General features: G+C 35.9%; 1 protein-coding gene across 1 annotated transcript in view; it reads left to right on the top strand.

The window, feature by feature from the left end:
- Positions 1-6434, top strand: part of CNGB1 (cyclic nucleotide gated channel subunit beta 1) — a 105420-nt gene extending 98986 nt beyond the window's left edge. Inside the window, exons 32-33 of the mRNA XM_074285878.1 lie at positions 3776-3998; positions 5701-6434. Of these exons, the coding sequence (XP_074141979.1) occupies positions 3776-3998; positions 5701-6111 (634 nt within the window). The 3' untranslated portion in view covers positions 6112-6434. The remainder of the gene's footprint in view (positions 1-3775; positions 3999-5700) is intronic.
- The last annotated feature ends 8408 nt before the right edge of the window (positions 6435-14842 follow it).

Genomic DNA, 14842 nt, shown 5'->3' with positions numbered 1-14842 from the left:
TAGGTGGAATGTTGAGAGAAGGTAGAATATGAAAGGGAGAATTGCTGGATGGTTCTCCAGAAAGTGGAGAAGTTTTCTGACTGCCTGACAGAAGCAGCAAGGTGTTGTGGTAGATAGAGAATTGACCCTATAGTGAAGAAGACCTGAATTCAAATACAACCTAAGAAATGTCTCAGTTGTGTGATCAGTTAACTTCTGCCATCCTCAGTTATCTTTAAAATGGGGTGGAGGCAATTCGGTGGTGCCGTGGTGCAGCAAGTCCTGGCCAGGAGTGGAAAATTCTCATCTGAGTTTGAATCCAGCCTCAGAAACTTAACAGTTGTGTGACTCTGTTGCAAGGGATCTGGATCAGAATAAATAAATAAACATAGAATATTTATATTCTAGAATAATATAATATAGAATATAATTATAAATAAATAAAGAATAAAGAAGTTGTACTAGATAATCCTTTAACATTCTCTGATTCCATGATTCTTCAAACTTCTCTCCCTTAAGGTGTCTAAGATTTAAGAACATTATTACTCTACTAGGCATAATTGGAATACTTTTAAAGGGGCTTCTTGAACTTTTTTCCATTCTTGACCCCTTTTCATCTGAGAAAATTTTGTACAATCCCAGTTACAAAGTTATATAAGATAGGTATATTTATTAATATTAACTTATTTATAAACTTATTAATAATTTACTTGTCTTTCTTTTCTTATCTGTAAAATGAGCTGGAGAAAAAAGGCAAATCATTATAGTATTCATGCCAAGAAAACCCTGAGTGGGTCACAAAAAGTTGGACATGACTGAAAAATGGAGTTAACAAAACCTACTCCTATGGATATTACAAGGATCAAAATATTTGGAAAGTGCTTTTTACAAATCATAAAGCACTATACAAATGCTTAATTTTATTATTTGAGGGATTCCAATATAAATCCAGCCTACATTTCATTTCAGATCAAATGAAATTTTCTTACATTCAAATAATTGTCTTAGAGCTTGGGGGCCTTTGGAAAAAGTAAAGTAGATGTTCCTAGAGTTTCCTTGATCCTGTTAGAGAAATTTTGTGAAGGATCTCTGCAAAATGTATCTTTGTCCTGGCTTTAGGGCCCAGGGCTGAAAAGATACACAGATTTTAGGGGCTGGTCTAGAATTATTTATTTGTTATAAGGAAGGATGAGAATGGCATTGGAGAACTGATTTCTGACCTGCAACCTGAAGTCAACAGAAGCATGTCCTCAGGCAATGGGATGAGCCATCAAGCTATACTGCCTGATGGAGCTTCCTCCAACAATTAAGATTATTCTCAGTAGATTGTATCGAATAAGATAATGGGGTTACAACACTTAACAAACCTTTAAGAATTTTATGGGTGCTAGTTATTATTATTAGTAGGTGTTTGAACCGTGTCAAGAACATGCCATAGGGAGACTTCAGGATGGTCAGGTATCTGATGTAGGAAAAAAATATAGATATCAAACGGTTATGTTCAGAGGACAAGTACATTCATTTTGGAATTCATAGCCAAAGAGCACCCCTAAAGAAGCTGGGAGTATTTTGCTACAACTATAGACAAGCTAATTTTTGTTTAGTTGTTTTCGGTCATATCTCTTTATGACCCCATTCAATTATTTAATCCTAACACCAGAGGAAGTCTCTTGCAACCAAAAGCAGAATAGCTAATAACCTCCTGACCCGTCTTAGTGATGATTTCAATCTTTAAACAATGGCAGAATTAAGAAATAAAAACCCAATTCTGCACCTGATTCTCACTAATGTGGAGAAATCGGTTTGCATGGTGATGATGTGATGAAAGTGATCACTCCATCTTAGAGTTTTGATAGATAGTTTTGATAAAGGAAAGGAAATCTGGACCCCCTTTGACATGTTCTCTAGATTTTGGAAAAGCAGAGTTCAGTGGAAAAACAAGTAGAATATGCTGTGCTAAAATGCTTCAAAAGAAGTTGGCTCAGGAAGGATGGAATATGCTCAAAAATTAAATTCTGAAGAGTCTACAGGAAGTAGTTAAAAAGGTAAAGGAGTATGTGTTTGATTCACATTAGGATCAATGTGGATGCACAGGGTTCTCACAAACCAACTTAGAATTTTAAACTAAATATACAACAAATGGAAGACAGACAGAGGAGGTAATGGACAAATGTCAGGAACATTCATGGTAAAATGAACTCAAAAATGAGTTGAAGCTGACATGGGGTGCTAAAGACAACTACAAAAGGTTGGGTATTTTTTAAAGCTGTATTGAATCTTTGGGGTAGATAGATGAATGCTAAATGACAGTAAAAAAAAACATTATCTTTGCCAAGGAAACCTCATGGACATTATAGTTGTCCAGAGTCACCAAGAAATCAGACGTGACTCAGTGATTGAACATCAAGAGACAATTAATACAGCATTTATTAAGCACTTATTATGTGTGTGAGGTTCTGTTTTAAGCACAGATACAAAGACAAAACTGAGGTTCTTCTTGTAAGGAGATTGCACTCCAGGGAATCAGACACATATGAATACATACATGTGCACATATGCACATATGAGCACATGTATATGTATAGATGTATACAGAGAACATAAGGTGGTTTTTGGAGGGGTGCCCTAGCAGTTGGTAAGGGAGTGAGAACGATTAAGAAAGTCCTCATTAAAAAGTTTGTACCTGAGCTAAATTCTAAAGGACAGCAGGGATTCTAGGAGGCAGAAGGACTACGTTCCAGGTGTGCAAAAGGATGGAAGAGATGCTTTGTACAAGTGAAACTCATTAAATGGGCCAGAATAATTGAAATGGAAAATTTGAGGTGAGGGCACTAAAGTATGAATCTTAAAAGGTAGAAAAGAACCAGTTTCAAATGTCAAACTGAAAAATTTGCATTGGATTCTTGATGCAACAGAATCTTGGGCACATAGACCTTTTGTAAAAAGTAATAATTCATTGGCTTAAGTAAGACCTTGAGCCTTCCTGAGAATTGTGAAATACTGACTGGGGGAGGGATTGGGAGATAGATGGGGAAATCCTTCTTAGAAAAACAAGCTTTGTGCATTGCATATTGATGATGCATTGGAGTTGGAAGGGACCTTTGGACCACAGAATGCGAGCTGGAAAACAACTCGCAACTCATCCGGTATGTGTCATTGAATCATGATTTCTCTTGTTTAAAGGCACTGGTGACTATAACAAAGGAAGAACAAAAGAAGTTTTAGCAAATTATTTTAGTTGACAGTATGTGTTGATAAATCCTAATGATTAAATTTGCTCATTAGGAGTGTTTGGTTATTAAATGTTGGACTAAATTTCCCCTGATCCATGTTCATGATTATATTCTTTACAGAACAGCTCATGGAAATCTTTCTTGGTAATAGGTTGCAATAGACCCTCCCAATGTTGCTTTCCGTTGTCGTCTGGTCTTATGGAGAGTGGGAGAGATAATAGATGTGTGGCTCAAGTGTTCCCCTGGCAACCACACAATATTAAAGGGAGAAAAGGAATACCGTCAGTGTTTTGGGTGGGTTCTCGATGGAGTATTTATAGAGAGACATGGATGGAAAAATTTGTATAAGATGAAAAGTCAATAGTATGTTCATGGTCTGGACCAGTGGTGCAAGTACCATCATCCATGAGGTTATATTTATGATACAAGCCAATGTTTAGCCAAAACATTTATTTCATAATTGTAATATGAAAAAAATCCCCTGGTGACCTTGGGGATTTGTTTGTGACATTTGACTTTTGGATTTTTTCTGAACAAGTACTAATAACTATTGTCTTCTATAGGAGGATGCTAAGAAATAACAACAAACCCAAAGAACAGAAAAGCATACTCATTCTTCCTCCGAGGGCTGGGACTCCTAAACTTTTCTCAGCTGCTTTAGCAGCAGCGGGAAAGATGGGAGCAAGGGGAGCAGGGAAAGGTGGGAAACTTGCCCATTTACGAGCAAGGCTGAAAGAACTGGCTGCATTGGAAGCAGCTGCGAAGCAACAGCAAGAGCTGGAGCAGGTGAGCACCCAGACTTGTCAACCTTGACATGACCTTGGGGTCTAGGAATTGGCTGTTGGAAATCTTAGCCCTTTGTAGCATTACTTTCAACCAAGTTTTAAAGACTTGGTTATGGTGGAGAAAAGGCTGGGTTTTATTCCCCCCCCCTTTTTTTTAATAGTACTTATGAAACCAGTGGGTGTAGTTTTCTATGCTGGATGTGTTAAACTTGCACATTCTCAGATGCCCCCGTAACATCTCTTAAGTGTCAGTGATTACTCATGTTCCTTCTTGGTTTAAAATATTAGTTTGTAGCACGGTTGCATATCAAGTATCTAGAATAAATAAAGCCAAGAATACTAAATTTATTAAAGGCTTCAGAAAAACTGCTTCAGTTAAATTTGTGTTCAGATAAATATATTTTTATAATGTAAATATGTAGAACATATGTTCTGCTTTTTAAATTATTTTATATATATATATGTATTTTTATTATACATATGTATTCATTTATGCCAGGTATTCATTATTTTAAATATTAAATACTCAAATAGATAGTGCTTTATTTTAATATGTGACATGTTGATGTATAATGCTCATAATTTAATAATAAAATTCATTGAAATGTGATGCTAAAGTACCACATTTTTTATAAAGTATTAATGTAAAATACTTTAATTCACTATTTGGTTTTTCATTGGAATTTATCAAAGTTCATCCTATTGAATATATGATTGATTATTTTTTTCAGTCTACAGTAATGATTGCAATAATAATTCTCTGTCATAAAATGTTAATAATAAAGTGAAATTTAATGTAAAAAATAGGACTTATGAAAGTTAAGATTCCCAGAATATGAAATAGCTTCTGTTTGCAGAAATAATGGGATTGATTGCCATTCCTCTTCCTGTCCTATTTCTCCTACCTGTTGCCTTTAGCTCAAAGGGTGTATTACAAAAAGTCTTCATTTCCAAACTTGGCTCTTTTAGTGATTTGATACCAAGATCAATCAATCAATATACATTTATTAAACACCTCTATGTATCAGCCATATATATCAGGCATAAAAGCTGGGGCTAAAAAAAAGAGGCAAAAGACAGAATGATAATTAGCATTAGTGTACTAATGTACACTAATGTATGGCCATGGATTGAGAGATGTTTTGAAAAGAATGTAATACAATTTCAAGATTCTTTCCTTGAAGCTGGGCTTTTTATGCCTTAGGAGATTTTGAGATTTGATTGGAATTAAATTTAAGAGAAATGAAATTGAATATTTTCTGCATTATAGAAACCTATTTCCCTTTCATTTTAGGGTATTTTATTGCACATCTTAAGCATCTTAATCTAAGCCCTTTTACCACCTACTAAAAATAAATTGCCAAGGTATTTAACAACCTACTTCACAGATTAATCATAATCATAATCATAATAATGATAAATTAGATGAAATGATCATAAAAGACGTGTGAAAAGATTCAAAGAAATCGATAGTTCATTTCAAAAAGAGAATACTCTGGCATTGTTTGCCAGGATAAAATATTATCTTTTAATCTTTATTAATTTTTCATATTTACTAAAATCAAGGAAATTTGTGCGTCATCTTGAATTAGAACTTTGCTCACAAGTATATTCTATTCTGTTAAGATCTCTCATAATTGGCCTTGATTTTTCTCTCCAACTCTAGAATACACACATTTAATCATTCATTTTGTTACTTCCAGGCCAAGAGTTCTGATGCCTCAGCAGCTCCAGATAAGCCTGAGTCAGCAGCTGCAGATAAAGCAGAATCAGTAGCTACCGATAAACCAGATGCGGTAGCTGCGGATGAACCGAAATCAGCAGCTTCAGATAAACCGGAATCGGCAGCTCCACACGGACCAGAGTCAGAAGCTCCAGATAAATCCCAGGTGGCAGCTCCAGAACCGTCAGCTGGACCAGAGCCAGCTGCTCCAGACCCACCTGATGCCCATGCTCCATCTTCCTCCTCCCCCAAGAAATCAGAGGGAGGAGATGATGGAGAAATTGTGTCTGAATCTCCTGATCATTCTGTCAGGATCCGAATAAGCACTGCCCCAGAGAGTGATGAACAGATTCTCTCTGTAGAAATTCCAGAAGAGAAGGGTGACAAGTGAAATTCACCCCATGCGAGCTCCTAGAAAGTTATCCAACATCTGGTCCTCTCATGTTCCAGCAGGCTACCTACACCTATTTAAGCTAGAGAAATGGTTTTGCTTTCAACAGCTTCTAATTTCCGGTTAGTGGTCACAAACTTCATTAACACAGCTAGGATTTGGTTTGCCTTTTCTTTGTCCTTAGCTTGCAGAACTAGTATCTTAGAAATGAAGACCATAACCTCTTTAAGAGAGATGTAACCCTGTAGAAGACTTCTTAGACCCCAGAAAGGATTCTACTGATCTCTGCTATTTACTTTCCCATTAAATACCGTCTTGCCCCAGATTCGTTCATTTATTTATTTTTATTCAGAGAATCATAGAATCATGTTCATTGATCTTGTAGCATCAGCAATAAATTATAAGGGTTCCCTATACCTAATAACAGGACAGCTACATGGCTCAGTAAAACCAGAAATCAGTAATTCATCTTTGTGAATTCAAATCTGGCAACAGATACTTATTAGTATCTGACCCTGGCCAAATCACTTAACTGTTTGCCTCAGTTTATTCATCTGTAAAATGAGCCGGAGAAGGAAATGGCAAACCACTAGAGCATATTTACCAGGAAAATCGCAAACGGGGTCAAGAAGAATCAAATATGACTGAAATAACTGAACAATAATCCCCAAGAAGAATTACTGAGACATCCTGTTTTGAGCATCCCATACCCAAAGTAATACATTAGATCTACTTATGTTTTAAATGATGAAACACACAGAGTCCATTTAATCAAAGGGATGGAATGGAGGATGTGACTGTAGTCAGGGAAATTAAGAATAAATAAGTGTATGGATTTCATCTTCAGGTAAATTCCTATTTCATGGGAGGATGATACATGTGGTTTTGTTTAGTAACTTTTTTTTTGATTTAACTGTTTCTCAGAAAATTATTTTTAGAAATAGAAAATATATTTTTCTTTCTTTGGCTTTGTAAGAATGATATTTTTGTACTTATCTTCTCACCTAATTATATTCTATTCTTATTAACCTAAATCATTTGAGATTGAAATTGGGCCAGTGAGAGAGATAGATTAAAGGTTCTAATATTTAGAACTCCATTATGGAAAAAGCATAAAGGCAGGATATTAGCCGCTTGTTAGCTAGTTCTAGTAGGTTCCCTGACTTTAGGGATAAGGCTACTTTCAAATAATAAAAGCTCATATTTTGAAAGTGCTTACCTCATAACAATCTGTGAACTAGGTAGGAAAGTATTATTATTATTGCACATTTTTTATATAGATGAGGAAACTGATGCTCAGCAAGGCTAGATGACTTATTTAAGGTCATATGACTGGTAAGTGGTAGAACTGAGATTTAAACTTAGATCATCCAACTTGAAGTGGGATGGTGGTATTTTTTTTCTCACAAAATCATGCAGCCTCACTAGCATTCATAAGGTGTAATGAAAAAGTCTCACTTGAAACTTACAGCTTGGAAGAAAATAACCCATTTAAATTAAAGAGAAATTTCTTTGAGAAGGTTATGTCACAAGTATGAGTCAAGAAAATAAAAAGAGTAACAGTGATGGCTGTGATCAGTATAAATGCTTAACTAAAAATGATCTGTATTAGAGAATTCCTGACTGTGTGAATCCCCTAAATATAGAGTTATAATTCATTTCATGTTTAAGGCAGAAAGAGTCAGAGACAGAGACAGAGAGATGCAGATAGACACATGGGGGAAGAGAAAAGGACAGAGAGACAGACAGACAGACAGAAACAGAGACATCGATCCAGAGAGAGAGACAGAGAGACAGAGAGAAAAGTCAGTAGTCATCTGGAATTACATAAGGAAGCAAACATACTTGGTTTTTCATATATGCCTTTGTCTAATTTTTAGTTATTTTTGTGGTTTAACATAATTTCAGTACCCAGTTCAGTGTCTACCATCAAACATTCTGTTGGATTATATAATAATATACCTTGAGCTTCATTGGGAGAAAGTCAGGATCTTAGGGGAGAAGAGTTAGCTCTGAATCGGACTCTTTTCAACTAATTTGATTTAAACTTTTATCCTATTTTAAAATATTATTTTGTCAATATCATTGTGAAAAGATTGAAATTGGGGAAATGGATGTAAGTCATTTGGAAACATGCTTTTATCTGTTTTTAAAAATAATGATACCTACTAAGTGCAAGGGAGTGTGTTGAGTGCTAAGGGGGATTAAAAAGAAAAAAGTAAGACATTACTGTTGTTCTCATGGAACTTTCAGTCAGCCAGAGAATATTAGCATATGCATGTGTCACATACACATGTATACACACACACACACACACACACACACACACACACACACACACACATATATATATATATGGAAAATAAAATATAAGAATACAATGAAATATAAATATCCTGAGAAGATAGAGATTACATTCAGCTATAGGGGAATTAAGAAAAATTTCATTTAAATTAGACTTTGAAGCAAGGGATAGTAATTAAATAGGTGGATTCATGGGGAAGGGCATTCCAGGAGGGGATAGTCTGAGCAAATGTATAGAGGTGAGAAAGCAGAACACACATTTGGGGAAGAGAAAGTCCAGTTTGGCTGCCACAAAAAGGGATCAAAATAAGGTTAACAATGTAGATTGGATCCAAATTGCAGAAGGTCTTAAGTATCAGATTAAGATTTCTTACTAAAAGGTAGGTGTGTGACATGATAAGAGTTGTGTACTTTAATAAGCTAAAATAGACATTTGTGGAGCCCCCACCATAGGGAGAGGCTTTGTATTAGGTGCTATGGAACATTAACCTGACAAGAAGTTATGAATGGTCAGGGGATGAACGGCAAAGGCAATAGAAGCAGAGAGATGACCAGTTAAAAAGCTCTTATAGAAGGGAGAGCTAATGAGGACTTTTGGACTAAAGTAGTATCTGTGATAATAGCATGAAGAGGATGAATGTAAAAGATACTTTGGAATGGTAAAAAATGTGAGGATCAAAGGAGGCTCAGAGAAATGAAGGCCAAGGAACTAGGGGGAAGAGGTGGAAAATGAAGAAGAGGAAGACTTGAAAACTAAATTTTCTCAGCAAGTAGGAGACAGAATCTCTTATGGAAAATAAGGGAAACAGATGAGCCAGCACAGTTGAGGAAGATGGAAAAGTAGGTAAGGTAAAGAAAGATAGATAAAAAGATTGCCAAGCAAGTTGGAAGGCTAGAGAGTAGGAATTTAACTTGGAAGTAATTAGCCTGATTTTAGCTCACTTTTTGTCTTTTTCCAGTCGGTTATGGAAAAGTTTGTTCATCCAAAGGCAACATATTAATGTCTTTAGTTTTTCCACCTACCTTATGTAATTAACAGGAGGGATGATCTCAAGTTGGCATAAATATTTTTAAATACAAGGGGAAAAGGATAACTAGAGTTCATTGCGGATTGCCTTTTGACATTTTCCATTTCATGGCAGGTATTCATTTTAAATGTAATGATAATATTCTTAATATATGGAAAGTCTGGGTTATATACAGAGAGTTTTTTTGCTACCCATCTTTTATATGCACCCTGTATCTTGACCATGATCAATCCAGGAATGATAAACCTAGTTAAGGCCCAATTATCTAGCAAGTATTTACAATGAACTTTGAACAGAAGTATATTATTCTTTTTTATGATGGCAAACCAAGTTTTAAATCCATCTTCACTGAGAGTTGTTTTATGTGGAAACTTCTGATATATATTTGCTTATACTTTAAGATTCCAACTCTATAAAAATCCTTGGGCACACTTCTCATATAAAGCCATTGTATAGTTCCCTAGAAAGTTTTTTTGGGGAGGGGGAAGCACATTTTGAAATGAGATCAGCAGCATCCTTGTTATCCTTTTATACCTGACTCATTTCAGCTGCTGCAGATATGATATAAGAGTGAGGTTATCACTGTGCTTTATACACCATTTGCCTGAAATAGAGTCTTTGAGTGCTTCAATTTACCTTTTTTTTTTTTTTTAAAGCATTTCTTGCATTTTGGTATATGTATGCAGTAGCTTATCTTTTTACTATATAAATATTTTAACTTAAGTTTAGTTATCACAAAACTATTAAAAGTTTAAATCTGAAAATGGGCTTGACAATTTATATTTTGGTGTTTCATTAATGAGTATGAATTACTATGGAGATCTCTGAATCCAATGACTTCCAAAGTTAAATACATTTAAATCAAAGTATTTAGAAATATATTCTTGGCTTGTGGATTCATTTCAGAAATTGATTGTGTATGGCAGATAAGTGAAACATATTAAAGATATTTGGGAAAATCATGTGACTAATTTTTTGTATGATGGGAAACCAAGTTTTAAATGTATTTTCACTGCCATCTCCTATTGAAAAAAACATATAGTCAACCTTTCTGCCACAAAGTAGGTGCTTAATAAATGGTTATTGATTTCCCTTAGGAATTTTTAGATACTCCATATTACCTTTTAACAAATCCAAACCCCTAAACCTGTCATTCAAACCTGCTTTCCAAATGGTCCCTGCAAAATCACTAATCTCATTTTTCATTCTCTCTTACTTGAACTGCCTGGGTTTACTGTTTCTAAATCCCAAGGAGAATAATCAATTTTCTGCCCTTTCTCTGCATTAACCTCTTTCCTTCCCTCCTTCCAAACCTATTCAAAATTGACCTCCTCCCACCAGCTTCCTTTGATTGATCCCCAACATTGTGCAATCATTGTTCTTTCTCATATGATCACATGTTGTCCTGAAAAAAATGTCTTCATGTGTTTTTCCCCCCCTTGGCTCTCCAGTGACTAGGCAGACCATCTAGAAATCGACCAATGCTGTCTTTTGCTTTTGGTCCTGGAAAAAGTCTACATAGAAAGTAAATGTTGACTGAAATTTGAAAAGGGCTTCCTTTTCTTTGGCAATTCATGTAGTTTTCCCTACTACATAAATTCAAACTTTGCCCATTTCAGAAAGTGTTCAATAAGTATCTACTCCCTATGCAAGGAAGCTGCTCTGCTAGGAGCTGAGGAGACAAAACAGATGGAGAGTAGTCCCTTCTTTGGAATCTATATACAATCCTTTTGTTAAGAATAGAAATCAGGGCTGAACCTAGGGAGGGTGTTGACAAGTGAGGAATTTTCCTCTATCAAATCAAAGCTATTACTTGTCAGCCACTTAGACAATTAAGAAAAAAAAGGGTAGAGGGGGACAGAGAGAGACACACACACAGAAAGACAGAGACAGAGAAACATATAGGAGACAAACGCAGAGAAAGAGGGAGAGACAGAGAAGGTGAGAGACAGATAGACAGACACAGAGACAGAGAGAAAAAGGGAAGAATGAAGGGAAGGGGAGAGAGAGAGAAAGAAGGGAAGACAGATTGAGAGAGGAAAAAAGAGGAAGAGAGGGAGGGAGAGGAAGAGAGGGAAGGAGGAAAAGGAAGGGAGGGAGGAATAGAGAGAGATAATTTTTTTATTAAAACTAAACATTAAAACCCCCCTATATTAATAATTCCAAAACTTAGCCAACATTCATGTTTCCTTTGAACCTATATGGGTAAATAGACCACCAGCTCTGCTCTGACTATCCTCTTAAAACAAAGGGTCTTTGCAATGAATAGAATACCAACCTTGGAGTTGGGAGGATCTGAATTCAAATACTACTTCAGAAACTTGATATTTATTATCTGTGTGATCCTGGAGAAGTCACTTAACCTTGATTGCCTCATCAGAAAAAAATAAAGAACAAAGGGTTTTACTCTAGAGCATATAGACAGATTTCAGGTATGTCCATGAACTTGGATGGGAACAATTATATATTTTTAAACAATAGCTTTTTTTCAAAATTCATGCAAAGATTATTTTCAACATTCAAAAAATTGCAAAACCTTGCGTTCCAAATTTTCTTCCCTTCCCCCATCCCCTCCCCTAAATAGTAAGTAATCCATTATATGTTTAATTTGTATAATTCTTCTATACATATTTTCACAATTATCATGCTACACAAGAAAAAATCAGATTAAAAAAGAAAAAAAGTGAAAAATAAAAGGAAGCAAACAACAAAAAATGGTGAAAATACTATGTTGCGATCTACATTCAGTTCCCACAATCCTCTCTGATGGCTCTCTCCATTACAAGTCCGTTGGAACTGGCCTGAATCGCTTTTGCTGTTGAAAAGAGCCATGTCCGTCAGAATTCATCATCAGAATCTTGTTGCTGTGTACAATGATTTCCTGGTTCTGCTCATTTCACTCAGCATCAGTTCATGTAAGTCTCTCCAGGCTTCTTTGAAATCATTCTGCTGATCGTTTCTTATAGAACAATAATATTCCATAACATTCATATACCACAATTTATTTAGCTATTCTCCAACTGATGAATATCCACTCAGTTTCCAGTTCCTTGCCACTACAAAGATGGCTGCCACAAACATTTTTGCCCATGTAGATCCTTTTCCCTTTTTTTTTATTTCCTTGGAATATAGGCTCAGTATAGGCTGCTGAATCAAAGGATATGCACAGTTTGATAGTCCTTTGGACATAGTTCCAAATTGCTCTCTGCATTGGTAGGATAAGTTCCCCACTCCACCAACAATATATTAGTGTCCCAGTTTTCCCACATCCTCTTCAAGATTTATAATTATCTTTTCCTGTCATCTTAGCCAATCTGAGAGGGATGTAGAGATATCTCAGTTATCTTCATCTTTGTTTTAATATAATTGATTTCCTTTGTTTAGCACACTTAAAGAATTTATACTATATAACATTATACAGCTTCCACAGGACTATAGGATATCAGGGCTGGAAGGGTCCATGGTCTTACAAGACCATTAAAGGAGTCCAGGATACCAAAAAGACTAAGATTCCTGGCCTTAGAAAAAGGCTCAGAGAATACCTGTAGAAACCTCCTAATGATCCCAGATTCTTGGAAGGCTTTGAGGCAGGATTTTTGACTCAGCACATGCATCTTGGAGGATGTTTAAATTAAAAATCTGACAACCTAATTCTTAGAGCTGGTGCACGAGTGACAAGTTTTTCAATCAAGATTATTGATAAATCAATTAGTCCATGAGCATTTATTAAGCACATGAATTGCTTGTGCTGGAAAGAACATTCTGAGCTCAGAATGGTCTCATCAGCCACAGTGATACACATTGTGATTTGACTCCAACTTAGGAATGTCATTTTGGTCCTCTTCGAGAAAGGACAACAATCAACCATTAAGCACCTACTATGTACTAGAGACTGTACTGAGCACTGTCAATACAAAGAAGGGTATAAACAATCCTCACTCTCAGGGATGGCTCAAAATAACGGGGGAGACATAAAACTGGCTTCTGGGTGAATGACAAAGTCTGTGGGCACAATTTCCTGAAGAAAGGAAGCCCTTGACACCAAAGTCCCCATTACTGCCACAACCAGCTCTACCTGTCTAGGAGTTTATTTGATTCAAGAGGCTTTTATTTAACTTAAGCCTAGATGCAAGACTTTCCTGTCAGCTTTACTTAAATTACTCTGCATACCTAATGGGATTTTGAACCCAATTATATTCACCTCACATCTGGTCGTCTGTTTTTGCACTTGTGTGTGTGTGTGTGTGTGTGTGTGTGTGTGTGTGTGTGTGAGAGAGAGAGAGAGAGAGAGAGAGAGAGAGAGAGAGAGAGAGAGAGAGAGAGAGAGAGAGATCTGGAAATATAAAAAAGAGATTAATTTTTACAATAGTTTATAAATTCATTTTCACTGTGGGCTGAGGAAACATCACTCTCTCCAGGAATCCTTGTGAGTTGGGACCTTCTTAGTCCAGCTCCCTCATTTTTCAAATAAGGAAAATGAAGGCCAAGTAAACCTCTTGAATCAGACTGAATGACTTGCCTAAGATCACAAAGTTAATTAGTAGTGGAGTCTGGAAACTGGAATCAAGAATCTATCAGGACTCTTTCCATCCAATGCCAGGTTTCTCAAGGGCCATCACAAAATCACTAAGTATCTGAAGGGATGGCCTTTTGATAATTATTCCACTTGATCAACAGCCTCTTAGAAGAGGAATGTTGAATTCTAGAGATGATCTAGCTTTATTTTTCCACTTGCAAATGGAGAAATTGAGGCACAGAAAAGGGAGGTGCCCATTACGGAATTAATTAATGCACCTGAGATTGTACCTCACATTCTGTAATTATATTCCAAAACCAAAGCTGTCCATGTTAGCATTCAGATGGTCAGATATTTTTGAGCTTAGCTGAGCCATGGACTCATAAATTCAATTAGAAGAGAGCTTAAATGCTGTTGAGTCCCACCTTCCCATTTTACAGATAGAATGGAGACTTAGAGAATTAAATAACTTGAGTAGGGTCACACCATTAGTAAATGTCTGAGGCAGAATTTGAACTTATTCTTCCTTTCTCCAAGTCCAATACTCTATCCATGGAATCACTTTGTCTTTAAAAAAAAAAATCATTGGTCCCAACTTGCCAAAATTGATCCAGAAACATCCTAATTAATGATAAGGGCAAATGCAGATAAAAGAGAATTAAAACTCAGTGGTTTTCTAATGTATGTATACTCAGCTGCTGAATGTTTCACAGAATTATAAATGTCCTGAGTTGGAAAGAGCCTCAGAGATAATGAAATCCAACCTATATCTATTTTTTTTGTTTCTGGTAAAGCAATTAGAATTAAATGACTTACCCAGAGTCACATAAATTTTAAGTATTTGAGGTCATATTTGAACTCAGGTCCTCCTCACTTCAAAGCC

This window comes from Sminthopsis crassicaudata, chromosome 2 (genome assembly GCF_048593235.1).
Source record: "Sminthopsis crassicaudata isolate SCR6 chromosome 2, ASM4859323v1, whole genome shotgun sequence".
In the NCBI taxonomy this organism is placed as follows: domain Eukaryota; kingdom Metazoa; phylum Chordata; class Mammalia; order Dasyuromorphia; family Dasyuridae; genus Sminthopsis; species Sminthopsis crassicaudata.
The sequence above is the reverse complement of the archived record's forward strand: the minus strand, read 5'-3'. Positions and strand labels throughout refer to the sequence as shown.